We start from the raw sequence: 27,043 nt of genomic DNA on the forward strand, positions 1-27,043 counted from the left end.
CTAGGACTTGATCAGACCACGGATACGTGTCTTGACCGTAAGGGGTCTTATACTTTATAATTTTATTAGCGATATCTAAAAATTATCGTTATTAACTTGTAATACTACAAAATTCCATTTTAACTGAATCACAAACTTTAAAATTAAAAATCGAAAAAACTGTATGATATTTTTTTTATATTTTTCATATATTAAAAAAAAACACACTAATTAATGGACATTAAGCTAATCATATACCTTAGAGATAAAAGGAAAAGGATAAATTAAAGATGGTAGAGACTAGAGATATGAAATAGCTAAAACTGAAAAGGTATAATTGATTGTCATCTAATTAGTACTAAAACAAAATTATAACCAAAATGATCAATAGAAATGAGATGCAAATTAGTCCCATTATAGAAAGTGACAATATCAAACACAAAACATGCCCTAACATGTTCCCCCACCATTCTCTGAATCCTTATCTTATGCAAAAGCTTAGACAACCAATAAAACCATTGGAAATCACTACTTAAAAACTCCATATCCCACCACCCACCGCCACCACTACCTCCACACCGCAGGCCCTCTTCTTTCTTTCTTTTATTGTTTTTCTTACTCTGCTCAAGTATTTGCACGTGAATCCCCAATAATTTTTCATGCACCAGTGGGTCCTTTAGCCAGCCCTTCCTCTTTTGTTCTCTTGCAAAACTCCATCTCCCAAGAATCTCCCCGTTCTCTTCTTTCTTTCTTTCTCTCCCACATATTCCCAGATTTTTTTTCTCTCCTCCATTTTTATTTGCAACCCATTTCTCATCTTTCTTCATTGTACTTAACAATGGAAGAAGCAAGACCTGTTTTGCCACTGAAACAAGCTCTTCTTGTTCTTCTCCTCACTGTTGCTGCTAATGGAGTTCAATGTTTTCCAGAGAAGAAAGTCCTCAGCTTTCAGGAATGGCAATGGAAACAAGAGGGCTATACTTCAAGTTGTCTCTCCCAGAAATCAAGTGAGTCCTACCAAAAAGAAAAAGAAAAAGATTTTAAAAATATATATATAGGCCAGTCATTGAATGGTCACCAAGTCTCTTTTTCTTTTTTCTTTATTTTATTCTCCATTTTGGGATCTGTAATCTACTACTGGTTTCCTTTTTTTGCTAGGATCTGTAACTCCTTTCATGCTTTATGGGAAACAACCATCATTGGTCTCTCTCTCTATCCCTTTAACTTTGTTAGGTTGAAAACTGAATGCTATTAATCAAAGCTTCCCCTTGACTTCACTTTTCTTTTCTTTCCTTTCATTGCAATATGCAGCCCACCTTTTTAATTATGTAGTTTACTACTTCAATAGTTACCAGCAAATTTTCTTTCAATTTTCCACATACAGACAGATACAGTACTTCATGCATTAGATATGCATCCATAATTCTGATCACCTGCTTTAATCATTGATGTTATTTTTTGTGATTAAATTTTAGAGTGAAATTTTAATTTCTGCTTGAAATTATAGAATGGGAGAAGGGTGCAACAATACTGGAAATGAAGCACAGAGATTCCTGCTCAGGAAAGATTACTGACTGGAACAAGAAGCTACAGGAAAGCTTGATTCTTGACAAGTTTAGAGTTCAATCACTTCAATCTCGAATAAAAAAGATTGTTTATGACAACGTTATAGATTCTGTAGATAGTCAAGTCCCATTAGTTTCTGGTGTAAGACTTCAGACATTGAACTACATTGTTACAGTGGGTTTAGGCGGCCGAAACATGACAGTTATTGTAGACACAGGAAGTGATTTAACATGGGTTCAATGTCAACCTTGCAACTTATGTTATAATCAGCAAGGTCCTCTTTTCAACCCTTCAATGTCCTCTTCATACCAAAAAGTTTTATGTAATTCATCAACTTGCCAATCCCTGGAATTTGCAACTGGGAATTCAGGAGTCTGTGGAAGCAACCCACCAACCTGCAACTATGTTGTTAACTATGGTGATGGGTCCTATACCCGCGGCGAGCTCGGAACAGAGCAGCTCAATTTAGGAACCACTCTTGTCAATAATTTCATATTTGGATGTGGCAGGAATAATAAAGGTCTGTTTGGAGGGGCTTCAGGTCTTATGGGATTAGGGAGGAGTGATCTTTCATTGATTTCTCAATCTTCTGCAATTTTTGGAGGAGTTTTTTCTTATTGTTTGCCAAATACTGCTGCCGAAGATTCAGGCTCATTAATCTTGGGTGGAAATTTTTCAGTTTACAAGAATACAACTCCCATTTCTTATACTAAAATGATACCCAATCCACAGCTACCCACCTTCTATTTTCTCAACTTAACTGGTGTAAGTGTTGGTGGGGTGGCTTTACAATCGCCATCCTTTGGTCAAAGTGGAATACTGATTGATTCAGGGACAGTGATTACCAGGCTTCCTCCTTCAGTGTACAGGATTCTGAAAGCAGAGTTTCTGAAACAATTTTCTGGATTTCCTTCTGCACCGCCATTTTCGATCTTGGATGCTTGTTTTAACCTCAGCGGATACCAAGAAGTTGATATTCCTACTGTAAAATTGCAGTTTGAAGGAAATGCTGAGCTGAATGTTGATGTAACTGGGATTTTCTATTTTGTGAAGACTGATGCATCTCAAGTCTGTCTAGCTCTTGCTAGTCTCTCATTTGAAGATGAGATTCCCATACTAGGAAATTATCAGCAGAGAAATCAAAGGGTTATATATAATACCAAGGAGTTCAAGTTAGGATTTGCTGCAGAAATATGCAGTTTCAACTGAGCATATTATTGTGGTTGTGAGTATATTTCTCTGATTCAATTGCCAATTTCTTAGTGTTGGCAGAGAAATAGTAGATCTGTAATTTTCCTCATTTTGTATCACATATAAATAGCTATTGTGGTCCACTGGGGTAAGGTATAGAATATGTAAAACCCTTTTCCTATTTCTTAAGTGGGTGTACGTATATATATATATATGCATATGCATGTATCTGTACGTATTTAATTTGCAGACCATTATACCTTGTACGTTCTTTTTGTAGAACAAGAGTTCATGAAATTGTCCTGCAGGGGACAAAAGTCTTTCAATGGAAGCAAATTTCATTTCTTCCGTATCAGATAAAATAAAAACAAAATGTTTCAGGATCAGTTTTTGAACCAGGAATCTAAGTATCAAGCAGAAGATGACAAGCAAAATTATTCAACTGCATTCAGGACAAATCAAATGCCATTTCTTTCCAACGAATTTAATGGCTCTGCAGAACATGATGGGTCTATTAGTGTTGAGAATTTGAGTCATAATATTAGGAAAGAAAAAGAAGATGAGAAATAGACGACTGAATATTTAACTGAATACGAAATTAAATATATAAAATGAAACTCAGATGCTTTTAAATAGGCTACAATCAAGATTTAAAGCTTAAAAAATCTCAACAAACTATTCTAAAAAATCCTATAATCTATTTGAATAATTAAAAATCTAAAATAATCAAAAATAATAACAGAATATCAAAATAAATGTTTGAAATTTTGAATTAAATCCCAACAATTAGGACCTGCAAAATTTTATCTCACCAAAACAAACATAAATGGGCCCCTGTGGAAATTTCCAATGTTGGAGGTATCACTTCAAAAATGTCAGAAAAAGTATTATGTGCTTCTGCTAAAATTTGATTCTAGTGCTTAACTTTTTCTCTTATCTGGAATATTACATGGTCATGCACATAAAATTGTCTGCTTGGGCTCAGATTGAAAGAAAATGTTTATGAATAGTCACTTCTAATGCTGACCAAGCCATTCTAATCTGTTGACTGTGTAAAATGGAAAGAAGTCATGTCCTGAAGTTCATCATCCATGAATGCTCTGTTTCGGATGTTATCCTGGCCCGCTCAAGCATGGGCAAGAACAAGAATGTCTGAAGAATGGAATAGAAAGATACCTTAGGACCAAATCATTAGTTGTCTTGCAGAAACTAGCAGTTTCCTAGATACCATTTTTCCATTCCTTCATTCAAGAGCTATCAACAAGGGAGGCCATTTCAAGATTTCCATTTTCAAGCATATCATCCCCTTTTTTCGTCTTCAACATCTCTGCTGGAAGGATGGCTAAGTTAGGATCGCTTCTGGGTATCAGAAACAGCAGGCCGATTGGAACCATTCTCAATATGCTCCGGATCAAAATGGCCATCCAGAGGTTCTCAAATCGCGTTCGTGTAACCTTCAAGACATGGAGCAAGAGACCTCCTGCCCAAGTTGATGAAAGCATACCAACATGATCAATTGACATGAGCAAAGCAAAGAAAGTGCCCTCTATGCCTGCAGGGCAAAGCTTGGAACTAAGCACGAGAAGAGGCATCCATTTAATACGTCCAATCATTCGAGAAATGGCTTCATCTATCACAACAAAAAGATAATCAGGTAAACCGATTCTCAAGTTGATACGCAAGACCAGTATCAGATCTAGGAGTCCTGAGACACCATACAGCAACTGAGACCAGAAAAGCAAGTCTCGAAAAGGATGATTCTTTAACAAATTTTGGTAGATAAGCACACCACAGAGGGAGCCAACTGCTCCTATTGAGAATATGGACCCAACAACCTCCTGTGTAAGAAAGAAATATAAAAGAGGAGTTTCATGCGAAGAGCTTCAAGTTATAAATAAAAGCTTTTGAAAACATAGTAGGAACATTAGAGATGCATTCAATAACCACATGGCCTCACAGGATAACTAATAACAGATGCACAATCGGATTATTTTCTACAACCCACCAACAGGTTCCATCATAGAATATTGTTCATCATATGAGGAAGACCTATGCCAGTTTTAGATTTATAAATGGGCTTTCTATCAGCCAATAAAGTTATTTTTTCAAGTAATTTTGCTTGGTATTATAATTATATACTGGTCAATCTGGTTGTGTATCTGTCACTATAACGCTCATTAATCATATTCCAGTTTACTTGTTATGAAGCTTTAAGCTTATTCATCTTCGTAGTTACCCATAACCAAACCATATTTTATAACTCAAATTTATGGTGTGGCCTTATTTCATAATTCAACTTTATAATATCTATGCACAGATATAAATTTATATATAGATTTATAAAAAAATATATAAATTTATATAGATGCTACACTTAGCATTAAGAAATCGGAAAGTTACACTATTAGTTATTAAGGATGATAATATGACCATAAATTCAGAACAAACAAAGTTTATTTTACATGTATATTAGTTATTATCAATTAATGATAAAATATATAGACAAATATAGAAAACTACATTAAAATTATGAGAAACGTTTTCAATTTGCAGCTCTACAAGTATATGTCATCAACTGATTTAACTAAGTGTAAGGCACGGGATCAACTGCCCATGCAAGTGCTCTATTCTCTCTTTGCAAATCAGAGAAGCTGACGCATCAAAACAGCACAGTTGGTTATGTGAAGTTGTGAAACTATTTGAAAGTTTTGATTTACCATTTTTTGGCATCTAAAGTCTCAGAACACAGCATAAAGCCAAGTGGTAGTTCGAAGACAAATTGTCAGAAGTCAATACAAAGTTGTCAGTTGTCCACTTGAGGTACTTACCAGTTACCACAGTCTGGAACCTGCTCCAGTAAGTTTTAGTCTCAAACTAATTAGTGTGTACACATGAATTTTTCTCCCCTAACTCTGTTTAAATCCAAATCTTCAAACTAGGAGGATAAGCACTTGAGGCCAACGATGCAGTTTACCATAAATGTAGAAATTTAAGGGCTACATGTAAACTCATGAATATTCGCGACTTGTAGTTTTTTACTGATTTAGCTGCAGATTAATTAAGATAATTATAGAAATATCATAAAGGACATCCATTTTCATGTGTAAACTAGGACAACTGAAGCCTTAAATGCCAACTAAATGGTAAAAGTCAGAAGAATTGTATTGCGTTAATGCTTTTGCTTCAGTATCCATGCAGATAAAGATACTTGGACATCAAAATGATAACGTGACACTTCATATTAGTGGGAAAATCTATAGAAATTTTGGAAAATAGGCAAATCCAAAGCCCAGGCATGCACATGCATCATAGACTCGTGCTTAAGTAGGTAATGTACATAATAGGAAAAATGTACCTGTGAGAAAGATGGACCTCCCTTTGCATCAGTATACCAATAGAACATTCCTTCATGAATGTGTAAGCTCACTGCAAGAGACAAGTACATGTATAAACAAGGCCTCCATACTTCCCGACATTTGAGTGTTGTCCACATAGCTTTACCAGCATCCAGAAATTTCTCATTTACCTAATTTAAAGCTTCATATGAGCAGACAAGAAAGCTTCAATACAAATGTGCCAAAGTACAATAAAAAATAAGCTTACCCCTCTGTAAGCAAGTCTATGTGCACGAGATTCTCTCAGCATTATGCCAACCAAAATGACCAGGCCTGCTGGGATACTGAGCAAACCAAATACCCCCTGTCAGGCAAGAGCAACAATTAACTGGTAAACAAAGCGTGAACTTAAGAAGCAATCTTGAAATGTCTCAAGAAAGGAACATCTTAACTCAATTTAACTGAAACTTGGACATGACTGAATACCAAAACATAGTCAGTTCGGCATGAGCTTGAATTAAAATCATATGGCCAGTGAGAAGGGGAAAATGAAAATAGGAGCTGTTTTCACCTAACTCTTAGCTTTGACAATCTAGGGTCTTCTCTGAATTTCTAAAGTATGTATTGTATTTCATTGTCGGATCCAAGTTAGAATTTCAGTGCTTCTAGCTTTTGCATATTTTGAAGTACTCATACTTGTGAGACAACTAAAAGTTCTCCATAAATGTCGTGTAGTCTATTTTCTATTGCATTTCTTTATCAGGATATTGTGATATATGATTTACTTTGGAAGCATACTTGCCTAGGGTGATATTTCTCATCCTATGTTTTTCTGACCCCTGCCTAATCTGCATACCTACTTTTGTTTTCTCTCTAATACAGTAACTCAGAGCAACCAGCAGGCCTAGATGTTTCTTCTTTACATCTTGTTTTATTCACCCCAATTCATATCCCACGGTTTCACTGTTGAAAAACATAGAAGTCAACATATTTCTCCAACTTTCCTGATGATTAGTTATCAATTAAGTCAACCCAAAAGCTTGGAAAATCGCTGCTGCCAGCAAATTCTAACAACCTAGTTCTCAGATTCCAGCGCTAAAGCAGTTATTCTACCTGCAAACCTTTTGTTTCTAATCTTCCACTCAATAGTCAATACATAAATGTTGGAATCTTTCCTCTCAAAATGTGAAGATAAAATATAAATTATCCAACCCTCACTACATAAACATACAAGGGAAATTTATTTAACCTGTTGATATGGTTGAATTCAAAACATGGTAATAAACGTATAAGGGCAAATTGTTATATAAGTGCTTGATCAGATAATAACAATTGCATATAAAATGTCAACATAAACCATTTATTGGGATCACAGTATCATCATAGTTCTTAATCGAACCAGGCTAAAATGTTGGACATTAACAAATATTGAAGTATATGTAAAAGAATTATGCTGATCACTGAATATAGTCAATGTTACATATGGGCCAAAACCTAACCTTAGGACCAACTATGTGAACCAAAAAGCCACTGAGTGAGAATCCCACAAGTGCCCCTATGGAAGAGCTGAATCCACACAAGCTTTGCATATCACCAGCTAGAGAAGGATGACTTATGCTGTTCTGTGTCACACACGCATCAATTGTCACATCTGCTATAGCTATTCCAGCACTTCCTGCCATTAAAGACAGCATAGCAAATGCGAGATGCAAGTTCTTCTGTAATGATACCACAAGCATAGCGATCATGCTAAGAAAACCTGAAAATAACATGGTGGAGCCACACTGGTTAAACAGCAGCATTTTGATTACCATTTATTATCTTATATATCCAAGCACATCATTGAAAGATAATCTTATTTTCTGCTCACTTATTTAATGTTATGGAATCCTATAAAACGGAATTGGAGATCTAATTATTCTAGCAGATAAAAATGCTTTATTTATTTTATGAGTAAAGTACTTACAAGATTAGTATCATATGAGGTTTTTTTGGAAAAAAGATACACACGCATACACACATATACATGATGCCTTATTTCCTTTTGAATAAATGAATGAATGAGGAACAATCTTACTGAAATCTTAGAAAGTTGCTCTCTCTTTGGGATCATGTGATATATTTATGATCCTAGGAGTTATTATGCAACCGGGACCTATTTTTGATGCCTATTTTTATCAATTCTTCTACCTTCTGAAAGTAATTTTCTTCTATACTAGATATGGTTTCTACTCATTCAAGCCTTAATATTGGTCCATTTCAAGACACTTTTTCACAATATATGTCCTGATTTATGATGATATATCAGCAGTAGGCTCTAGTAACTTAGTTTATATGGCAAATGAGAGGCAAATGTAATACAACATTTCTCTCTTTCCCTCTCTCTCTCTCTCTCTCTCTCTCCAGCCTCTTTCTGATGTTTGCTTAACTATTTTAGAGAAACGTTATCATTGAACCATGGAACTAAAGACGCGATCTTGTAATTATGGAATATATATTTGGCAGATATTTATAACCTTTATGTAATTCTCAAAAAATTGTGGTAGAGTGTTCTGAAGCCTTTTAAAGTTTGAGCTTGTAATTTATCAAAATTCACTCTTACATTGTAGAGTTGAATGAGTTGGTAATCTGGATCTTCACATAAATTGAGTTGGTGATCTGGATTCAAATTATTCAGCTATACTTTCTTATTAAATGGAAGGTGAAACAAATAGAAGCCTATATGACTATCTATCACAGGGTTGACAGTTGCTGTCCCACTAGTAAAAATCTAAATGAGATTTTACAAAATAAAGACGAGGAGAGAACAAAATTTAGCCTACCCATTATTCCGTTTTCGTTCTATCATCAAGAACAAAAGTAATAAGAAAGTTCTACGGCTCTAAATCCCACATTAGCAACACACTAAATGTATACAGATCAGCAAATCAACCACAGAAGGAGAGCTATAATTGTCTCCAAAACAAAAACTTAAAAACCACCATACTACAAAAGACACAAATTTACATGAGAAATCATATAATTTTACCTGCAAAAACGAAATAAGGCCGCCTGCGGTAACCAAGAATAGGAAGAGTATCAGTAAGAAGACCCCACAGAGGCTTGATAATCCAAGGAATTTGAAGTAAACCAAAGTAGACCTGTGCTTCAGAGGGCTGTACCTTCTGCTCATCCTTCATGTAGTACTGAGTACTGACTTTGCTCAAGCCCACGCCAAGCCCTTGACTGATCCCATAAACTATCACCACTCCTAAGACAAAGCTCCAATGCAGCTCTTGACCCAGCATTTTGAACCAGTGCAGTGGCCTCAACATCAGCCTCAAAAATTCCTCGTTTGGACTCTTTTCTATCTGGGATTCCTCCATCTCTGTGCTGTCAATCTGTAAAGCGAGTTTCGCTAACTGGGTATCTCGAGTTTGATCAAAATAGTTTCAAAGGCATTAGCTTTGTTGCTCAAATGGAGGGTCTCATCTTGGATTCAAGCTCGAAATTGATGACGTCTAGGCAGCTGACCGTTGACCACTGAACGATGCCATATCATGCTCTGACCTCTGACACACGGAAAAGAAAAAAATAACGTCAGTGGCCCCTGTTTGAAGGCTCTGGCCTGACTTCATATGGCCACAGGGCAATGGGTTGTCTGGACGTCATGGTTAATTTAAAACATAATCTTTTTTCTATAAATAATTTACAATATAATCCTTAAAATTTAATTAAACTTACATTTTAATCCTTATTTTTTTAATAATAAATATTTTTTATACAGTATAGATTTTAAAATTTAACAAAATTTACAATTTAATCTCTTACTTAATATTAAACAATTTAGTCAATAAATTTTTATTTTATTTATAAAATAATTTTTCAGTTAATTTACTATTACTCAAACGATTAATTGAAGAAATAAATTCAGATTAAATGATTAAATTATTATAAATATTAAATTATTTTAAATTTTAAAAATTAAAAAAGCTAAATTATTATAAAAAATGGAATTTAAAATATTTAATTATTGTAATTTAACTCTAAATTTTAATTAATAGACTATTTTATTAATATAATAAAATTTTAAAGGCTAAATTATTTACTATTGAAATAATAAAACCTCAAATACTATATTATAATTATTTATTATTTAACATCTATAATTTTAATTCTGTTAATATTTTTTTTAATTCTCTACCACACATAAAAATTCAATTCATTATTTTTCACTTTTCATAATATTTTTTTATTTTAATATCTATAAATATTTAATTTTTAAAATTTAAAATAATTCATGCAGTTTACGCATAATTGACAACTTGTAAATTTAATGAATTGATTATTTTATTTATAAAATAAAATCTCAAGAATAAAATTATTTTTTTAAAAAATAAAGATTACACTTGATTTTGGTTAAATTAGAAAATGTAGTATAAATTACCTTAAAAACAATACAGTTTCTCTTAAGCTTGTTATTGTTAACTAAATAGATTTATAACAAAATCTAAAGCTGTTTAAAAAAAATAAGCTATGCAGAAAAAGATAAATTAAAAAAAAAAAAACTTATAATTTTTTTTCACTTATCAAATATTATTATCAACTCATAATATATAGAGGGTGTTTAATTTAGCTATTTACTTTTAACCTTTAACTTAAAAAGTATATTTTTAACTTATAAATCAATTTAATTATTTAATAAAATTACTTTAAAATAATTTTAAATACTTTAAGGGTACCTAAAATAAACTCAATTTGTAAATTTAATTACAATTTAATGTTGAAATTCATCTTTCCATTTTAAAAAATTGATTACGTGGGTAGAATAATATTTTACAATTTATTTTTATTTTAAAATAGTAAAACTTGTATTTATAATATTTTTGCCGAAAATAATTTAAATCATAAACTATTTAATTCTTTCGTTTATCTATGTGAATAAACAAAATATCATCATTTTAAATTAGCCTTTATAATTTTAAAATGACTATACATCTCTATAATTTAAAAATCACAATCTTTTAATAGTGATAATTTTAAAATTACAATAATTTAATCTTTACAATTTTAAAATAATAGCTATTTTAGTCCCTAAAATTTAACAGTTTGAAAATATATGGATCAACTAATATATTTTTAAAAACAGAGGGACTAAATAGTTAATTTTATTAAGCCCTGCACATGATTAAATAGTGATTTCACCTAATAAGAAAGGGCATATTGGCACATCAAAGCTGTGAATGCTTAAGAGCTGCACATCAACAATAGCATGGCAATCAACGAACAAAATCCAGATTTATTCCATTTATGCTCAATAATAATAGCCATTGAGTAACTTTGTGACCAAAAAGGATTTACAATTCATCAGAAACCAGAGCTGAAACTTTAGATCCTCACTAATCTTCATCAGCCAAATGCTGTATCCAACCGTATCAACACCATCTAGAGATATTTTCTTGCAAGTGCACGAACTTTAGTGTTAAAATGTGATGATGTAATGCGAGAACCAGGTAAGTAGAGGGGATTGAGAAGAATCTGCAGAATTTTTTCAATATGTTTATGAGACTATGTCAGTCAATAATCAACCTCCTCACAAAGAAGAAACAAAATATTATTCAATAGAAAACTAAATGGATGACAAGTTAATCAATGAACAAAATGGCAGAGTAACTGCCTCAATGTTTCACAGATAACACATGTAAAAGCATCAAGATGGCATACGGGGGCAATCGTTACGAAGAATAAGAAGTTAAGGATCACAAATAATTTATTTGTAGTTAATTTTCGACACACTATGAAATATGAACTGTAGGAACTTGAGATGATATCTGTTAGCAAAATAAGTAATGGAACATTGATATATTTTATGCAGAGTGCTGAGCTAGCACAGCTATGCATGCATACAGATTGGAGATCAGATATGCCAATCAGATTACTTCATTTCACCACATACAAGTTATGATCATCCATAAGAGATAAAAAGGATTTATTCTAACAGTATGAACTGACTGTCATTGTGCCATTTAAGTATTCCAGCTTGTTTTTTGTTAGATTAACAAGGATACCAGATGTTTAATACATCCATTAGAAAGAACAAATTACATGTAAATTTTTTTTCCTTTTTTTTTTTAGGGGGGGGGGGGGAGGGGAATTCAGGTGGTGGGAGCAGAGAATGAGAGTAATGTACCTTTATATAGAGCTCATGAACCTCTTGAAAAAAGTTCTTGATTCCATCATCATTGTGAGGATTGTGAAGTAGCATAAATCGTGTATGTATGAGATGTCAAAGAAAATATCAAATATTTCAACAAAAAATCAGATAAAAAAAAGCCATGCCAAGAGCCAAGGACAAGATAAAACTGATATTATGAGAAATCACATGACTGCACTATCGAGCTATCTGATGACTCTTTTACTTTATGCTGACAGTGGCACTACCACACCAGTGAGACAATTCAATCATGCTACAGTTGAAATTTCTATCTTAAAATAATTAATCTGGAAGAACACAACTTAAACTACTATATTGGATATTCCACACAGTTTCACCTCAGCAAAATACACAAAAAACAAGAAGCTACAAAACTATGCCAATGAGCATGATAGAATGCAAACGAATGATGTACCAGCCTAGATAATTCATAATCTGGAATAAAAAAAAATTCACAAAAATTCAATTCAATTGATTTCTTTTTTATCATTTATCTTATTTAGAATAAAAGAATTCAATTTTTTCAATTTGAAAAGGTTTCATTTTAAGAGATATTGAAATCACGCATGATTTTGTAAGTATTAATTTGAATTCTTTCCTCACAAAATGAACCATTCCAAATGAAGCAAATATGCCAAGTAATGCAACATGCCATTTCAAACAAAAGGAATCTATGTACAATGTCAAGTGCAGCTAACAATATCTCACAGCCACAATTGATGGTCACGATCCAGAACTTCAGCATATTTCACCACCAACCATTTACTTATCTTGAACCCAAAAGCACATTAGCATCCAGAGACGTATATTCACATCTCATAGTTATAGAAATAATTTTACCCGCTACTATACATTTTTTTCTGGGGAAACTGTGAAACACACTTTTTGTCGATTATGAACATCTAAAACTCTATATTAGAGAAATCACAAAAAAGGATATGACCAGCTGTAACATAAACTGATACTACCAGATCATTAAACTTGTCAATTGCTTTCAAGAACCTGTGACAAAATGCATTCAAGAATGAGATGTTGCAAGCTGGTCAAATGCCTATCACGGCAAGGAAAATGAAATAAGGAAAAAATAGGGAGCAGAATGAGATATTACAAATGAATTTCATAAATATATTGCAGGCTATAGAGATTACATGGCACTAGTGGTCCATGCCAGATCCTGGACAATATCCAGAGCTGCATGCAGTATAAATTGATGCAGCTGAGCAGCATCTTCTCTCTGTCATCAGGTAATGAGATGAGAAGTGTTGATTAACACAACTAGCTTGCTCACAGGAGCCATCAAATTATAATTAGATAACACAATGATATTGAATAAAGTTTGCAAAAGACTAATCAAATTAAAGAAAACAACAAAAGAGGCTTCATCCACAGATTTCTACGTTTTTTGGATTGGAAATAGAAATGGAGTTATATTTTACTGGGCATAATATTATCTGAGCTTCCTCCATTATCAGCCTATTCAGTCTCCATTAGCAATCAAAATCCATTAACCACGCAGAATATCAGAATTTTCCAATCATATAAGCAATCAATAGCATAGACCGCGAAAAATAAGAAGAGAGATAGTACTTTGGCGGCAGATCCAACTTCAGCTTCATATATAGGAATATCGTTTCTGCTCACTATGATAAAGCAGGCTGTAGTTGCCATCTCTAAACTCTCCAACAAATACAAACACAAATTTCAATATCGAGATAAAGAAAGAAAGATAACGCAATTAAAGCAAAACGCACCTTGTAATGTATGTGTCTTCAATACTCGAGCCTCGAGGAGTCTACTCTCTGCAGCAAAACGACTGGAAGATGATGGAGATCTCTTCGATGCAGATGATCCGTAGACTTCGGGCATGGGCCTTATTCATTTAATCTGAAGCCTGAATCTTTTAGGCCCAAATTTAAAACCCAGTAGTCGCTTCCTAGTTGCAGCCCCGGAGATAGAAACGAAACCTATCTAGTCGGCAGAAACTGGGGAAAAAAGTGAAGGGAAGTACAAATTGCCAGGGCAAAACATGGGAAGTGAGGCAACGAGCAATGGCAGCAGTGGAGGAGGAGCAGGAGGAAGAGGATTCAGGTAAAAAATAGACCATTTCTTGTACAGTGGAGACAAGAAGCATGTATTGGCTGGTATCGCCATCATTAGTGCGGTTTTTGGCGTTCCCTGGTACCTCATGAACCGAGGTTTTTTTTCTCTGTTCTGACAACTATTCTTTTGAACTCTTGTATTTTATGCATCAATTGTATGTTCTTAGGTGGGTTCTGTTGCTAGTTTTAGTATATTTTTGTTGAACTTTCTTGTCCATCTTTCATTCTGTGGAGAGCAAAGGGTTGAAGTTTAGTTTGTTTTTCTTTTCTGATTTTCCTTATCTTTGTTAGATCAATGAGAAAATGTTGGACAGGAAGCATTATTTGGTGAATTCTACTTTGAGATAGTGAATGGTAGGAGGAACTGGGGATCAGAACTAAATGATATTACTGATGTTTTAGCTTCTCTGATCACATGGAATAGAGGACCCTATGCTCTGTTTTCAAGATTTAATAGACGGTAGAATGCGTCAGCATTGACCGGTGAGAGGGGGGGGGGGGGGGGGGCTTAGAAGTTGTAAGGAATTATACTTTTGCCAATAAACCAGCAGAGAATATCAATTGGTGAATCTCTTTATTTTTTATGAAAATTTTTGCAAGTAGTTGGAAATTTTCAAGGACTAAAGAGTTTCTGAGAAATGGGTTAGTTGGTATGCAAGTGTTACATCAATTGAGATCCTTTTTGCTGAAAGTGAACATGTATTGACAAAAAGGATTGAAAAGGTCATGCTATCTAATTTTTAGATAGTAAGACAATGGTGTAATGAGGTTTTTAAAAAAATGGCTAAATAGAGGATGTACCTTGATTATGGATGTTAAAGAAAGTAGCAATTTTATGTAGTTCAATTGGAAGGAACCCTGGTGCTGAATATAGTTCTACCTTTTATTTCTGTGATAATTTGCTTGGGTTGTGTATGCTGTTGTTGAAGTTCAATCATCAATGGGTAAATTTGGGTTCCAGATTACCTGGATTTCATTCAAGAAGGTGTTTGTTTTGGTGAGGTTGCAATGACAATGCAGAGATTGTAGTATCATGTTTCTTTCATATTCAGTTTACAACTATGCTTTCTTTCAAAATTGACCATATTATCTGTCGCATCATTGGTCAGACATATTGAACCTGTAATAACAAATTCATGTATTTCCATTGCTTGATGACATTTGCAAATATGTTTATTTTCCTTTTGCTCATTTGTGTGCATTTCTTTTAACTAACTTTTATTAGCTAATTCAATTTGTTTATTGAGAAAGCATGGCAATTCCCTTGCATGAGCATCATTACAGCTATTTTTCTTGGAATGATTATTAGATTGGACAGATATTTTGCTAGCTGTGCAGATCAATTGTTGTAGTGTTTTTACTCTTTGCCATTTTCCAATTAAGCAATCATGTCTAACAATTTTTCCCCCTTTTCGTAGGAACAAAACATCAGTCGCATCAAGATTACTTGGAAAGAGCTGATAAAGCACGGAGTGAAAGACTTTCCTCCGGTTCCGGTTCTGGTTCTGGTTCTGCTCGATGAGCCTTGTGAACTCTGTCAGAAATTTTGACTGTTTATGGCCCTTGGTTATTGAGCAACCTTTCAGTTGCCAAAACTAGTTTACAATCCTGATCAGGATGCTTTTATTTCTTGTATTATTCAGATACGCTTGTCAGGTGAAAAAGTTGAAATATTTAGAAGTCTAATTAGAAGCCTCACCATCAGAAAGAGATTCTTCAGGCAATACATTAGATACATGGAAATAAGTTATGTTCTGTAATGAAAATATAAGTTGACCTGATGATTCCATGAAAGCTCCTTAATTTTATGATTTTTCTCTTGAAAAATAAATCTAAATCTACCTTAATTCAAAGAGCAATTTTTCAAATCATGCATATTTAAAAAAATAATTTTAAAATCATGCAGAATCCAAAAATATTTTCGGATTCTGTGTGTCAATCCAATTAGTTCGATATCATGATTGTCGAACACGTGTTGAACAAAAGCAAGTTGAATACGTGTTGAACAAAAGCAAGTTCGACACTATGTGCTTACATGCAGCTTGTTCGGCACTGAGTGCCGAACAAGCTGATTGTGCCATGAAAAGCAGATAATCTGCTTTCGCAGAAAATTCTTCGGCAGTTATAGTGCCGAAGAAGTGATTCCTGGCCAGCTAGCGCGGCCTTGCAGGCCGTGCATGCATGCACCTGCATCCAGTATATGTATGCAATTGCACAGAATTTTTTTTTAAATATATATTAAAATTTAATATTTTTAAAATAAAGAATAATTAAAAAAATAAAATATAATAATTTTTTAATAAATTTAATAATTTAATTTTTTAAATTATTTAATTTGTCTTATTTATTTATTATTTTAAAATTATTTATTATTTTTTATAATTTTTTAAAAATATTAAATTTTAATATATATTTAAAAAAAATTACAAAAACTTAAATATAAAATAAAATTAATAATAAATAATTTATTTTTATTATAATATAAAAAAATAAATAATAATTTTAAAATAATTAATAAATAAGACAGATTAAATATTTTTAAAAATAAAATTATTAAATTTATAAAAAAATTATTACATTTTCTTTTTTTAATTATTTTTTATTTTAAAAATATTAAATTTTAATATATATTTAAAAAAATTTCTGTGCAATTGTATGCATGCACCTGCAGTGGATGCAAGTGCATGCATGCAAGGCCTGCAGGCCGTGCAAGCCAGCAGCCAGGCGGTAATCTACTTCGCTTTTCACGATACCAAATTATGGCTTTCGTGGCACAATCAGCTTATTCTTATCTGCTTTCGGCACAATCAGCTTGTTCAATATTATAAGTGCAAAAAATATCGAACTTGCTTTTGTACGACACTATAAGTGTCAGATGTCGAACTTGCTTTTGTACGACACCATGAGTATCAAACTAGCGTATTTGACAGTCATGATGTCGAACTAACTGGATTGACATACAGAATCCGAAAACATTTTCAAATTCTGCATGATTTTAAAATTATTTTTTTAAATATGTATGATTTGAAAAATTGCTCTAATTCAAACAAATATATATCCAAATAGTCTTTAAAAAAATTGGCCTACAAAAGAGCCACTCTTTTCCATTATATATTTTTCATTTCGTATACAGAATACAGAAGTAATTAGTAGAAACAATTGGTTAAATATAATCTTCATGTCAACTTGCAATTTCCTACAGCGGCATGAGTCTTCTGTACTTGAAGAACCAGACAAATGCACAAAATATGGAGATTCCAGCCACTCCAGTAACAACGAGGACCCACTTAAATGCACCTGCGTCATCAAACAATGGTATAGCAAAATTCATGCCAAATATACCTGCTACCACTCCAAATATGGCAACGACAAAGGTTGCTGTTGTGAGTAGAAGCTCAAATTGGATAAGTTGGTTTCGGACATTATCCTGCAATAAAATTTTTTTGTCAAAAGTCATTATTGCACCAGCACAACTAATTTCTACATTGACAAAAACTAAATGATAAAGCAATCAAAAATGTTTGACAAGACATACAATTGCACCACCACAACTGGTTTCTGACAAATATACACTCCACCGGGTGTAACACGTGGCCATGCACCTTCACTCATAAAAATTCAGTTTTTACTTGAATTATAATGGCGGGATCCATTTCTTCTTAGTGAGGATGCACATTAATAATTTGCTCTGATTTCAATAATATATTGACAGAGGCTAAAATTTCAAATTTACTCCTAAAGGAGATCAAAATGCCAAATTTCATTTTTTTTATTCCAAATTTGCCCTTGAACTATAATTAAAATGTTAGTCGTCACATATCTAAATCTAAAAGTATGAGTTACATTTATTTGGCTATTTAATGATAGTTCAGGAATATTTTTGAACGAAAAAATAAAATATGGTATTTTTGGGGGCAAATTTGGCCTTTTTGCCTATTGACAAAACCAAATTGATACGAGCACGGCTCCGCATCACAAATGATGAAACAAAGAGAATATCAATTAATGCAATATTTTTGTATTCTGCCATTCAGAAGGATAAATCATTTGAAAGCAGCAAAACAACTTGACTTCACAATTGCAAGGAAGCAAGAATGGATATTGTAGCTCTGCCATTGCTATACAATGTGCAACGACAGAGCTACTTGCAATTTCTCCTCTGTATCATTCTCACTAATCTCCTCAATAATTTAGAGGAGTTAGTTGTCTTGGAATTGGAATAGTGCTTCCACATTACTGATATAACTTGACATAAACATAAAAAGGAGACAGGAGGGAGTGGAAGAGGGATCGGTACCAGCTGAATGTTAATGAAATCCTCCGTGTCATCGATGTACTCTTTCAACTGAAACAAGTAATATGAGATGTATTAATAGCGTCCATCCTATAAAAGAAATGATAAACTTGGAACCAAATAAATAGCTGCTGTTTTTACCGATGTCAACTTGTTTAGGGTACTATCAATGACAACAAAGTATGCCTCCAGCAACATCTCCAACTGCTCTATACTCTCTGTAGAACTTTCTAAACTCCTCATGCTCTCATGCCGACTCCTTGCTATGCTCAAGCTTTTCTCAAGCCTCCGGGATTCTGGGGGTGAAGAAACAGGGGAAACTGGAGCAGAAGCAGATAAACCGCCATCATTTGATCTAAATCCCATCAAAGACTGATCACCGTAGAATGATGACTCCATCCGCCTTTTCTTTTCAGTAAGATACATTTCAGCCATATCTCCATCATCATCCATGAGTTGCTCTATTTCATCCCTAACCTAGAAAAAACAAGTTCAAAGAGGAACAATAATAGGGAGGAGAAGTTATTACCAAGAGTCATTTGCAGATAAAGGAAACAGAAAATGGAGAACATCATACCTTCTGAACCCTCCGAGTTAAGGCCACAAGTCTGCTTTTCAATCGGCGAACCCGTTCCAAGTTTAATGTACTGATCTTGGACGTCAGTTCATCTAGTAATGGATATGCTTCAATTTCTAATTCTGCTGCCTTGTGTTATAGCAAAGTTTCAGTTACTACTAACTTGCTCAAGTTAAAAAAAAAAATAACAACCAACAAATAAGACAGAACAAACTATGATACCTTAACATAGCTCAGAGTTTCCCATAATTGACCATCCAACAATCATAAATGAAAAATAAGGAAAGTTGTGATGAATATAGATGACAAGGCACTGGATGGGTACGGAAAAGAAAAACTTTTTTTTTCTCTATTCAGTGGAGCAATTTCAATAAACTACATAATTATGAAACTTATAGTACTGTTCAAGACAAACTTCAGTTTCAATCAATTATTGCTAAATATGAAAAATAGACAGAAATAAACTGCAAACAAAGCTCATGTACCTAACCTCACTCGTGTACAAAAAACCAAGGCGATGTTAAGTTAACAATATCACTATCACAAGGGAAACATAAGGCCACCAAAAGTATTGTTGGTCCACTTTCCTCTTACAAAAAAATAATGTGAACAAGTTAAAAAGTGACTGGAAGATGCAACCAATCAACTATCCAAATCATAAGGCATGTAAACTGATTAAGACCACAAGGGTTGGCAGCTACAATTCTATAACAATTCCATTTTTATTTGCACTGTTCATGGTACAAATTCTAACTAATTAAGACTAAGCCACTCTTAGACTAGTTGGTATCTTCCTTATAAAACAGGGAAAAGGAAGTGACAAGGAAATTATTGGTCTTGTACTCTATAATAACATTTTTACCAAGACAGTCTAAGTTGTAAACATAATAACCTGAACCATTGTTATATTAAAAGTTCTAGGCCCTGTTCGGCAATAACCTTTAAAGTAACATTTAGCATTTTGACCAAATCAAGACACTGACATTTAAATGTTGAGGGAATAAATTATGAAAAATTATTTCTTTTAACTTTTCACTAACCACTATCAGAAGAGCTATCAACTGCTAAAATAGATACCAACGATTAAAAACCATTAGCATTGTAGAACAAAGGCCTAGACCATTGCAGGCCTTATTTGTGTTATTTCCTCAAGAGTTTGAATGTTAACTCTTCCTTCTGGGTACTATGCGCTTGAAAATGCTATACACATTTATGGAGGTGAATTAATCAGCAAGGAACACCAAAACTAAATATCTTACAAACTACAGTTTGTATTATGCAATGTTGTCTGAGATTAGGGAGAACTGAGCACTGAGCATGTTATTTATGACAGACACAGCCTCCTTCATTTAACAGTCCATTTTCAATTTTTACTTATCCCAAAATTTATTTTCTCAAATAAAACTGTCAATCAATTATACCTTAAAATTTCCATTACATCCACAAACATGGAAAATTTTTTTTAAGGAAGTCATCATAACAATGTAATTAGACAACACATGGATAAGGTAAACAAACTAACAAGTTCCCATTAGCTGGTTATGATCCCAAAAGTGGGATACAGAGGGAAAATATGAGATACCCATCAATATGCATGAAATGTTGCTCTCAAAACTTGAACCTGCACCCCCATAGTTTTGTCCCCAAAACATTCATTATTGACCAAGCAACATACATAGGTGTGCTCACAATGCATATTAAGAATCAAATAATCAGCAGAAGTAGCAAACGAATGAGGAGGGTTAAGATAGCTTCCAGAAGGAGAATTCCTTATAATGTTAGTGAAGAATATGGAACTCTAATAAATGGCCAAAGAATCCATGAATGAGAAGCCAACTCTCGTTCTTTCAGAAGATCTGACTACAAGGTTGGAGAAGAAAAAAGTGCAAACTCAGAAAACTTTCAGGCATTGCTTGTTTGAAAACTGCATCATGCAGCAATACATGAAATGTACATATTGAACATCAATGAAGTTTGAAAACAGCTGCAAAGAGAAGCAATACAAACCTCCCAGCATTCACAAATTATATGCAACCATGGATTATTCATTTAAATTATAGTTGGATGGTTCAATAGATTGCAACAAATAAATCACAAAGATAGTAGCAGTACATATGTTCACAAGGCTTGCACCATTCAAATTAACATATTACAGATTTCACATTCAGTTTTTACACACCTGAGAATCAAGGAATGTACAGGCAGCTTCCAAAGCAACTTCAAGGGCCCTAAATTCAAAGGGCAAATCATCAGGGGACGGGTTCCCAAATACATTGTCAAAATTCCTACTTCTCCTTCTATTCAAGTCAGCACCTTCTGACTGCCAAACATCACCTACTCCAGCTGTTTGCAACCGCCGTTGTAGCTCCACCACATACTGCAAGACATAGCTGTCAAGGGAATTTAGGAGCAGAACCTCATCAGCAGTGATAATACATCGAATCTGCTCCAAATTTACAACTATTGCCTTCTCTCTGCCAAGAATAGTTGAAGGATAAACAAACAAAGGATCCAGCAAACGTAGATCACGAGCAGGTAGATCACAACGACGCATCATGGTGAACTTGTCAACCTCAATAACCTGGGAGTTCCCAGATGAATCAACTCGAATCCAAGACCGCAGCCCTTGGCCACGCTTCTTCAAGCCCAAAACATCAACACCTTGAAAAGGTTGGCGTCCAGAGGCAGATGCTCTATAAGAAGCATCTCTTAGATTTATAGATGATGCAGGTTTTGGTGGGAGCAGGCGCTCTTTGAGATCCGCCATCAATAATAGCAATCTCTAAGTGCTGACAAACATTATGCACATAATGGTATAAGCATAAACATCAGAGAATTTTCTCCTTTTTCTCTTTGTTATATTCATGGTGCAAAATAGATTCTTCTACTAAGCTCCCATGCAAAGAAGAACACAAACTGAAAATTAGCATACCATACTAGTTATCTAAGCTCCTTATTACAATACTAGAATGGCATAAAGCTGTACTTAACTGAGAAAAACATGATTTCCCAATTTCCCAGATGCAAATTCGATCCAATTAAGTCCCAAATTCACAGAATAACGATGTAAAAGAGTGAGGATTAAAAAATTACCTCCAATTCCGACAACGAAATCAAGGTGGTTCCCTCCGAGAAGCAGCGGCAGCAGAAAAGGGAAATCGAATAACGGCAGTCAAATGCTGTGTCCGATTAAGCTGAAACTGTACCTATCAATGAAATTTTAAGCAACCAAACCAAAGAATATGATGAAGGTCAGAGATTGAGATTAAAATAAAAAGAAAGAAGGAAAGAAAGAAAACCCTAGAATGGAAAAAGGATCAGAGAAGGCACATGGTAAGATAAACAGGAGCGGTGCAGGGAAAATTGCAAGAGATTGGCTGACAAGTGAAGGCAGAATCGGAGAATCTTGTCTAAGAATGAATCAAATATTCATCGTTATTGTGGAGTAATAATATTAAAATAATACAGTTCAAGAAAATGTTATTAAAATAATAAATATCAATATAAAAAGGCATGTGATTCTGAGGTCAGTCTGGTTGTGTTGCTGTACTCTGGCTCTGGGTTTTGATCTTGCCCAAATCCCTCTGTTGCCCTTAATTTAAATAATAATTTCTTAGCATTCCATTCAGCAAAGGAAATGCTGGAAAAGTCAACTTTATCCTCCAAACACCTAAAAATACTAAAGTTTATTTATTGCTCTAAATTTATTTTAAATTACTATTAAAAAATTAAATAATTTTAAATAAACTAAGTAAAATATATTTTATATTTTATATTCTAAAAATATTAACTTTTTTTAATAAATATTCAGCTTCCAACTCGAAATGTAGGTGCTCAAATGTGAAAATCTGTGTTTTTTTTTAATTTTTAAAATTTTATGTTTTTCTTATTTTCCTGAAAAATTAAAAATTTATTTTAATTATATTATAAAATAAATCAATTTTCACATTCTTCATTACAAAAAATAAATTATTATAAAAACGTATTTAAATTTGAGTTTAATTCTAAAAATTTTTTAACATGTATTATTTATTTATTTTGTAATAATATGATTTATTTTTCTTATTGTAAATACCAATTTTCAACAACTATTTAAGGTTAATAACGAAAAGCTACAGTATAATTTTGATTGTAGAAAAGAATTTATTGTTTTATGAAAGAAAATAAATGAGTGAAAACAATGTAAAATTAGTTTTTGAATTATATTTAAATTTTAAAATTAAATATGCTTTCATTAATGCAGTAATTTCTTTATTTTTTATTACAAGTAAAATCAAGATTACCATTTTTCTTTCAATTTTTTTTATCCGTTTTCTTTTAAACATTTAAAAATAAAAAATAAATTTTTGAAATATGGCTTTTAACTTTTTATTGAGGAACCCACCACCTCTACATCTCCACCTTTTCTTTCAATTTTTTTTTTTTGTTAGATTTTTAAATTAATTTCCATTAAATAAACTCCTCTACCCAAAACTCATATTTTTTTTGTTTTTCACATTTTCTCTTTTATTTTTTTTCTCGAATCTTCCTACATCTGTTGCAAAGAAAAAACTAATGTATCAATTTAAAAATATTACCATCTAAAAAGATTGAAAAAAAAAAATAAAAGGTAAAAAATTCACAGATCATCTTGATAAGAATTTTACAAAAAAATAATTTTTTTTATCTACAAAAAGAGGACTTCGGCTTTTGCACATCTTTTCTGTCTTGCCATATATAACTTTATCTCTTTTTAGAGTTTGTTTACGTGGTTTGTTATTCTTTTTATTTTCATTAGTTTGTAGGTTTGGATATTTTATTCCAGAATATTTTGATCTCTTAGAATTGTGTCAATATTTTTTTAGATCAATACTCCCACCGACTCCAAAGAGGCCGAGCTCTATTACATCTCTCTTTCAATGTGATATTATCCGATCAAGATTCAAATTTTCTATGGTACTTGATTGTTGGTTGGTGCATAAAAAATTTATTTTGATTTTTGCTCAATTGTATTAGGTTAAGCTTATTTAATTATTATTAGAGTCTACATATTTTATTTTCAATATATTTTCCATCGTATGATACTAAACATCAATTAGTGGTAGCAGTGAGTTGGTGGTAGTATTATTTCTAGTGGTCTTATGCTTTGACTGTTGCCAAACAACCGTGACAGTTTTAGAATTAGCTTTTCCGATCATACCATTTTTCGATATAGGTCAATTTTTAGACTTCGTCATTTATTTTTTATGTTTTGCCAATTTCTAAACTTATAATTTTGGGTTAGATTTTCTATTGTGAGCTTATAATTCTAAGTTGAATTTTCTATAGAAAATATTTCCACTTTTATATTTGAGTTATTCATTTTATATATTTAGCTCTCTCAACTTTTTAATACAATTAATTTTATATGTTAAAAAAAAAACTAATGTTTTTACAAGAAAAGCCTTCTAAGAGATGAATAAACAATACTTTTTAGTTTGATACTATGTTTTAATCTCTTTATTCATAGCAACTGAAAAGGTAAGGAAATTTGAGAATGTGAGAAATAAACAGAAAATATTTTTTAATTTTTTCAAAACGAGAAACATGAAAATAAAAATTAATTATTTTGGTGCTAATTTCCAAGAGCACACATAAATATATTTATAAAATAAAAAAGAGACGTACAGAAAACAACCTCATAATCCCACATTCATTATGCAACACAACCTTAAATTTTTTTTTTTTTAAATTAAGGTTGCTCATACATATAAAAGCATGGATGTGGGTTGGATTGATTGGATTTAATTCGTAATTTACATTAATTATTTTTATTATTATTATTTACAATTTTTCTTTTTGTCTCAAATGTAAGGATTAATGTGGGATGTGTAGTCTCTGATTCCAGCTCCTTCCCATCCCATCCACTCTTCCCACATGTCCCAATCTGGGTCGTTCATTCCTCTCATAGGCTCATCTTCATCGTACGGCTCATATGATGATGAGGACATTTGTGATTCATCTGCTTCTCCTCTCAAACTACTCATCACAATCTGCAGAAAAATAAATCAATTATGGGCATTTCATACATAGTTAAAATTTTTCTTCATAATAAAAATAATAATTTCAGAAATTTAGAAACTTTCTATCCTTTTAAAGTGAAGAAAGAGTTGAACTAATGATTAAATGTGACAGACTCTAGAGTTGAAAGTGCAATAATGGACCATGCAACAAAGCTGCATCATGTTCAATGTGGCCTCAATTCTTAACCACTCATATTAACTCTATAATTGATTTTGATGAGGAGGTGGGTCCCGCCCCATCAAAATTATTGATTTTTATTTTGCAACACAAATATTAAGTGGGGTAGGTGGTCTCTTATCAGACAGCATACAATATTAAAACAAGGATATGCTACAAAATTTTCATTACAGCAACCCAATAAACAATTTTCTATGTATTACCTATATAAATCATTAAAATGAAAAAAATATCATAAATAACTGAACCCTTTTAGAAAAATAGGAATTTAAATATTTTAATCAAAATAACACCAATTTCCCTGTTTTTCTCTATTTTTTATTTCTTTAAATTTTATTTAATTAAAATAAATTAATTAAAAAAATACTGTTAAAATCGATATTTTTATAAGTTTTATGTTAACTTAAAAAGTAAATTTTTAAGGGATTAACCAATTTAGAGTAAAATATCTTGAATAAGTCCCAATAATTTGAGTTCCTGCCTCTATATCTAATCACACACAGAGAATAAAAGGACTGTCTGAAAACATCAAAACTGAAGCTAAAAGTTTTATCAGGAACTTGAAGGGAGAAATTAAGACATACATCATAGGCTTCATTAATCATAGTGAACTTCACACTGGAATTGCTTTCTCTGCATACATCAGGATGATACTGAAACACAATCACCAAAAACAAAACCATCTAATCATTAAACAGCTAAAAAAAAACCCAGAAGAAATCGATTAACAGAATCAAAAATAAAAATAAAATGGATAAATTTATCTACGAACCTGCAAAGCAAGCTGTCTGAAGGCCTTCCTGACCTCGGATTCAGAAGCACCAGGCTGGATCCTAAGTGTTTTGTAAGGATCCATCACAGAAGATGAAGAAGAAACACAGAGAAATCTGACTCTGTTTTTCCCCATATTGATGTTCTTCTTTCTCCTGTTCTTGATCTGAAACCAAGAAGATGAAGAAGAACCAGCACAGCCATTGCTTCCAATCATTCCAACAGCAGCAGAAGCCATAGTTACCCAAAACCAAAATCTAAAAAATACCCAGAAAAGCTTTCTTGTACAGGATTGATCGAAGAACCAGAAACCAAGAAAAACAGAACAAAGGGCGAAGAATGAGGGGGTTTTGACCCACTGGATTATTGAAAAGTTGGTAAAGGTGGAAACTTTGAAGAAGAGGGAATTAAAAAAAGGATAAGGGTGAGTGATTTAAAAGGGAGAAGTGAAATGGGTAAATATTTATAGAGGGTTATAGCCATTGGATTGGAAGGAAGGGTCCTTATCCAGAAGGGTTCATTGTCTGTGATGGTTGTGACGTGTAAATTGGGCAATTTCAGTAGAGAGAGAAGAGGTGTCTTGTGCTTATCTTGGTCCTAGTCAGATTGGAAGAAACGACTTCTGTTTTGGCTTTTTTTTTTTTTATTATTATTTGTTTTTTAATGTTTGCCTGAAAAATAAATAAATTAGTGGGTTTAATTTGGGAATATTCCCTGTCAATTGTATATTTTGGGTTTTTATGCCCATACTTTTTGTGGTTTTGCAATTTTTTTATAAATTTTAATTATAGATTTCCCATATTTAATATATTACAACTA

General features: G+C 32.8%; 5 protein-coding genes and 1 pseudogene across 10 annotated transcripts; 2 read left to right on the forward strand and 4 right to left on the reverse strand.

Moving 5' to 3' along the window:
• Positions 1–535: 535 nt before the first annotated feature.
• Positions 536–3,013, forward strand: LOC110613160 (aspartyl protease family protein At5g10770). Of its 2 annotated transcripts, XM_021754164.2 has the most exons (3): positions 845–986; positions 1,138–1,181; positions 1,487–3,013. In XM_021754164.2, exons 1-3 carry the CDS (start codon positions 898–900, stop codon positions 2,752–2,754), a joined length of 1,401 nt encoding a protein of 466 aa, XP_021609856.2. In that variant the 5' UTR covers positions 845–897; the 3' UTR covers positions 2,755–3,013. The 2 variants fall into 2 exon arrangements, with proteins under 2 accessions (XP_021609855.1, XP_021609856.2); XM_021754163.2 differs by lacking the exon at positions 1,138–1,181 and having other exon boundaries at positions 536–986.
• A 469-nt stretch (positions 3,014–3,482) lies between these two features.
• Positions 3,483–9,708, reverse strand: LOC110613534 (probable folate-biopterin transporter 3). Of its 2 annotated transcripts, XM_021754715.2 has the most exons (6): positions 9,233–9,368; positions 9,100–9,122; positions 7,571–7,830; positions 6,340–6,435; positions 6,092–6,262; positions 3,483–4,574 (listed from the first exon to the last, which is right to left on the reverse strand). In XM_021754715.2, exons 1-6 carry the CDS (start codon positions 9,241–9,243, stop codon positions 3,984–3,986), a joined length of 1,152 nt encoding a protein of 383 aa, XP_021610407.1. In that variant the 5' UTR covers positions 9,244–9,368; the 3' UTR covers positions 3,483–3,983. The 2 variants fall into 2 exon arrangements, with proteins under 2 accessions (XP_021610407.1, XP_021610406.1); XM_021754714.2 differs by having other exon boundaries at positions 9,100–9,708.
• A 1,617-nt stretch (positions 9,709–11,325) lies between these two features.
• Positions 11,326–14,154, reverse strand: LOC110613535 (trafficking protein particle complex subunit 2). 2 transcript variants are annotated; one of them, XM_021754716.2, is made up of 6 exons: positions 14,016–14,154; positions 13,852–13,934; positions 13,413–13,498; positions 13,205–13,266; positions 12,241–12,326; positions 11,326–11,588 (listed from the first exon to the last, which is right to left on the reverse strand). In XM_021754716.2, the coding sequence occupies exons 1-6, from the start codon at positions 14,128–14,130 to the stop codon at positions 11,496–11,498; spliced, it is 525 nt and encodes a 174-aa protein (XP_021610408.1). In that variant the 5' UTR covers positions 14,131–14,154; the 3' UTR covers positions 11,326–11,495. The 2 variants fall into 2 exon arrangements, with proteins under 2 accessions (XP_021610408.1, XP_021610409.1); XM_021754717.2 differs by having other exon boundaries at positions 13,852–13,941; positions 14,016–14,120.
• Positions 14,155–14,290: 136 nt separating this feature from the next.
• Positions 14,291–16,152, forward strand: LOC110613537 (annotated as a pseudogene).
• A 1,228-nt stretch (positions 16,153–17,380) lies between these two features.
• Positions 17,381–22,928, reverse strand: LOC110613880 (magnesium transporter MRS2-1). Of its 2 annotated transcripts, none has more exons than XM_021755257.2 (7): positions 22,565–22,928; positions 22,328–22,434; positions 21,414–22,023; positions 19,235–19,363; positions 18,799–19,134; positions 18,661–18,708; positions 17,381–17,790 (listed from the first exon to the last, which is right to left on the reverse strand). In XM_021755257.2, exons 3-7 carry the CDS (start codon positions 21,999–22,001, stop codon positions 17,560–17,562), a joined length of 1,332 nt encoding a protein of 443 aa, XP_021610949.1. In that variant the 5' UTR covers positions 22,002–22,023; positions 22,328–22,434; positions 22,565–22,928; the 3' UTR covers positions 17,381–17,559. The 2 variants fall into 2 exon arrangements, with proteins under 2 accessions (XP_021610949.1, XP_021610947.1); XM_021755255.2 differs by having other exon boundaries at positions 22,328–22,440.
• Positions 22,929–24,808: 1,880 nt separating this feature from the next.
• LOC110612776 (chaperone protein dnaJ 8, chloroplastic) lies at positions 24,809–26,693 on the reverse strand. Of its 2 annotated transcripts, XM_021753564.2 has the most exons (3): positions 26,226–26,673; positions 26,038–26,106; positions 24,809–25,245 (listed from the first exon to the last, which is right to left on the reverse strand). In XM_021753564.2, exons 1-3 carry the CDS (start codon positions 26,460–26,462, stop codon positions 25,057–25,059), a joined length of 495 nt encoding a protein of 164 aa, XP_021609256.1. In that variant the 5' UTR covers positions 26,463–26,673; the 3' UTR covers positions 24,809–25,056. The 2 variants fall into 2 exon arrangements, with proteins under 2 accessions (XP_021609256.1, XP_043811592.1); XM_043955657.1 differs by lacking the exon at positions 26,038–26,106 and having other exon boundaries at positions 26,226–26,693.
• Between the last annotated feature and the right edge of the window lie 350 nt (positions 26,694–27,043).

This window comes from Manihot esculenta, chromosome 4 (assembly GCF_001659605.2).
Source record: "Manihot esculenta cultivar AM560-2 chromosome 4, M.esculenta_v8, whole genome shotgun sequence".
Taxonomy (NCBI): domain Eukaryota; kingdom Viridiplantae; phylum Streptophyta; class Magnoliopsida; order Malpighiales; family Euphorbiaceae; genus Manihot; species Manihot esculenta.

What these genes read in the sequence shown, in the direction of transcription:
- LOC110613880 (XM_021755257.2), bottom strand. Translation starts at nt 22,001, where the DNA reads ATGGCGGATCTCAAAGAGCGCCTGCTCCCACCAAAACCTGCATCATCT. An exon ending in GTACATTCCTTGATTCTCAG is followed by an intron (nt 19,364 to 21,413) that starts GTGTGTAAAAAC and finishes CTATAACACAAG; the next exon opens with GCAGCAGAATTAGAAATTGA. An exon ending in CCCTAAACAAGTTGACATCG is followed by an intron (nt 18,709 to 18,798) that starts GTAAAAACAGCA and finishes TACTTGTTTCAG; the next exon opens with TTGAAAGAGTACATCGATGA.
- LOC110612776 (XM_021753564.2), bottom strand. Translation starts at nt 26,462, where the DNA reads ATGGCTTCTGCTGCTGTTGGAATGATTGGAAGCAATGGCTGTGCTGGT. An exon ending in TCAGACAGCTTGCTTTGCAG is followed by an intron (nt 26,107 to 26,225) that starts GTTCGTAGATAA and finishes ATTGTGTTTCAG; the next exon opens with TATCATCCTGATGTATGCAG. An exon ending in TGATTAATGAAGCCTATGAT is followed by an intron (nt 25,246 to 26,037) that starts GTATGTCTTAAT and finishes ATTTTTCTGCAG; the next exon opens with ATTGTGATGAGTAGTTTGAG.
- LOC110613535 (XM_021754716.2), bottom strand. Translation starts at nt 14,130, where the DNA reads ATGCCCGAAGTCTACGGATCATCTGCATCGAAGAGATCTCCATCATCT. An exon ending in GAAGACACATACATTACAAG is followed by an intron (nt 13,935 to 14,015) that starts GTGCGTTTTGCT and finishes TGGAGAGTTTAG; the next exon opens with AGATGGCAACTACAGCCTGC. An exon ending in AGTTTATGTTACAGCTGGTC is followed by an intron (nt 12,327 to 13,204) that starts ATATCCTTTTTT and finishes GACATCTCATAC; the next exon opens with ATACACGATTTATGCTACTT.
- LOC110613534 (XM_021754714.2), bottom strand. Translation starts at nt 9,436, where the DNA reads ATGGAGGAATCCCAGATAGAAAAGAGTCCAAACGAGGAATTTTTGAGG. An exon ending in GCCTTATTTCGTTTTTGCAG is followed by an intron (nt 7,831 to 9,099) that starts GTAAAATTATAT and finishes TGTTATTTTCAG; the next exon opens with GTTTTCTTAGCATGATCGCT. An exon ending in TTCACATAGTTGGTCCTAAG is followed by an intron (nt 6,436 to 7,570) that starts GTTAGGTTTTGG and finishes CTTGCCTGACAG; the next exon opens with GGGGTATTTGGTTTGCTCAG.
- LOC110613160 (XM_021754163.2), top strand. Translation starts at nt 818, where the DNA reads ATGGAAGAAGCAAGACCTGTTTTGCCACTGAAACAAGCTCTTCTTGTT. An exon ending in TTGTCTCTCCCAGAAATCAA is followed by an intron (nt 987 to 1,486) that starts GTGAGTCCTACC and finishes TTGAAATTATAG; the next exon opens with AATGGGAGAAGGGTGCAACA.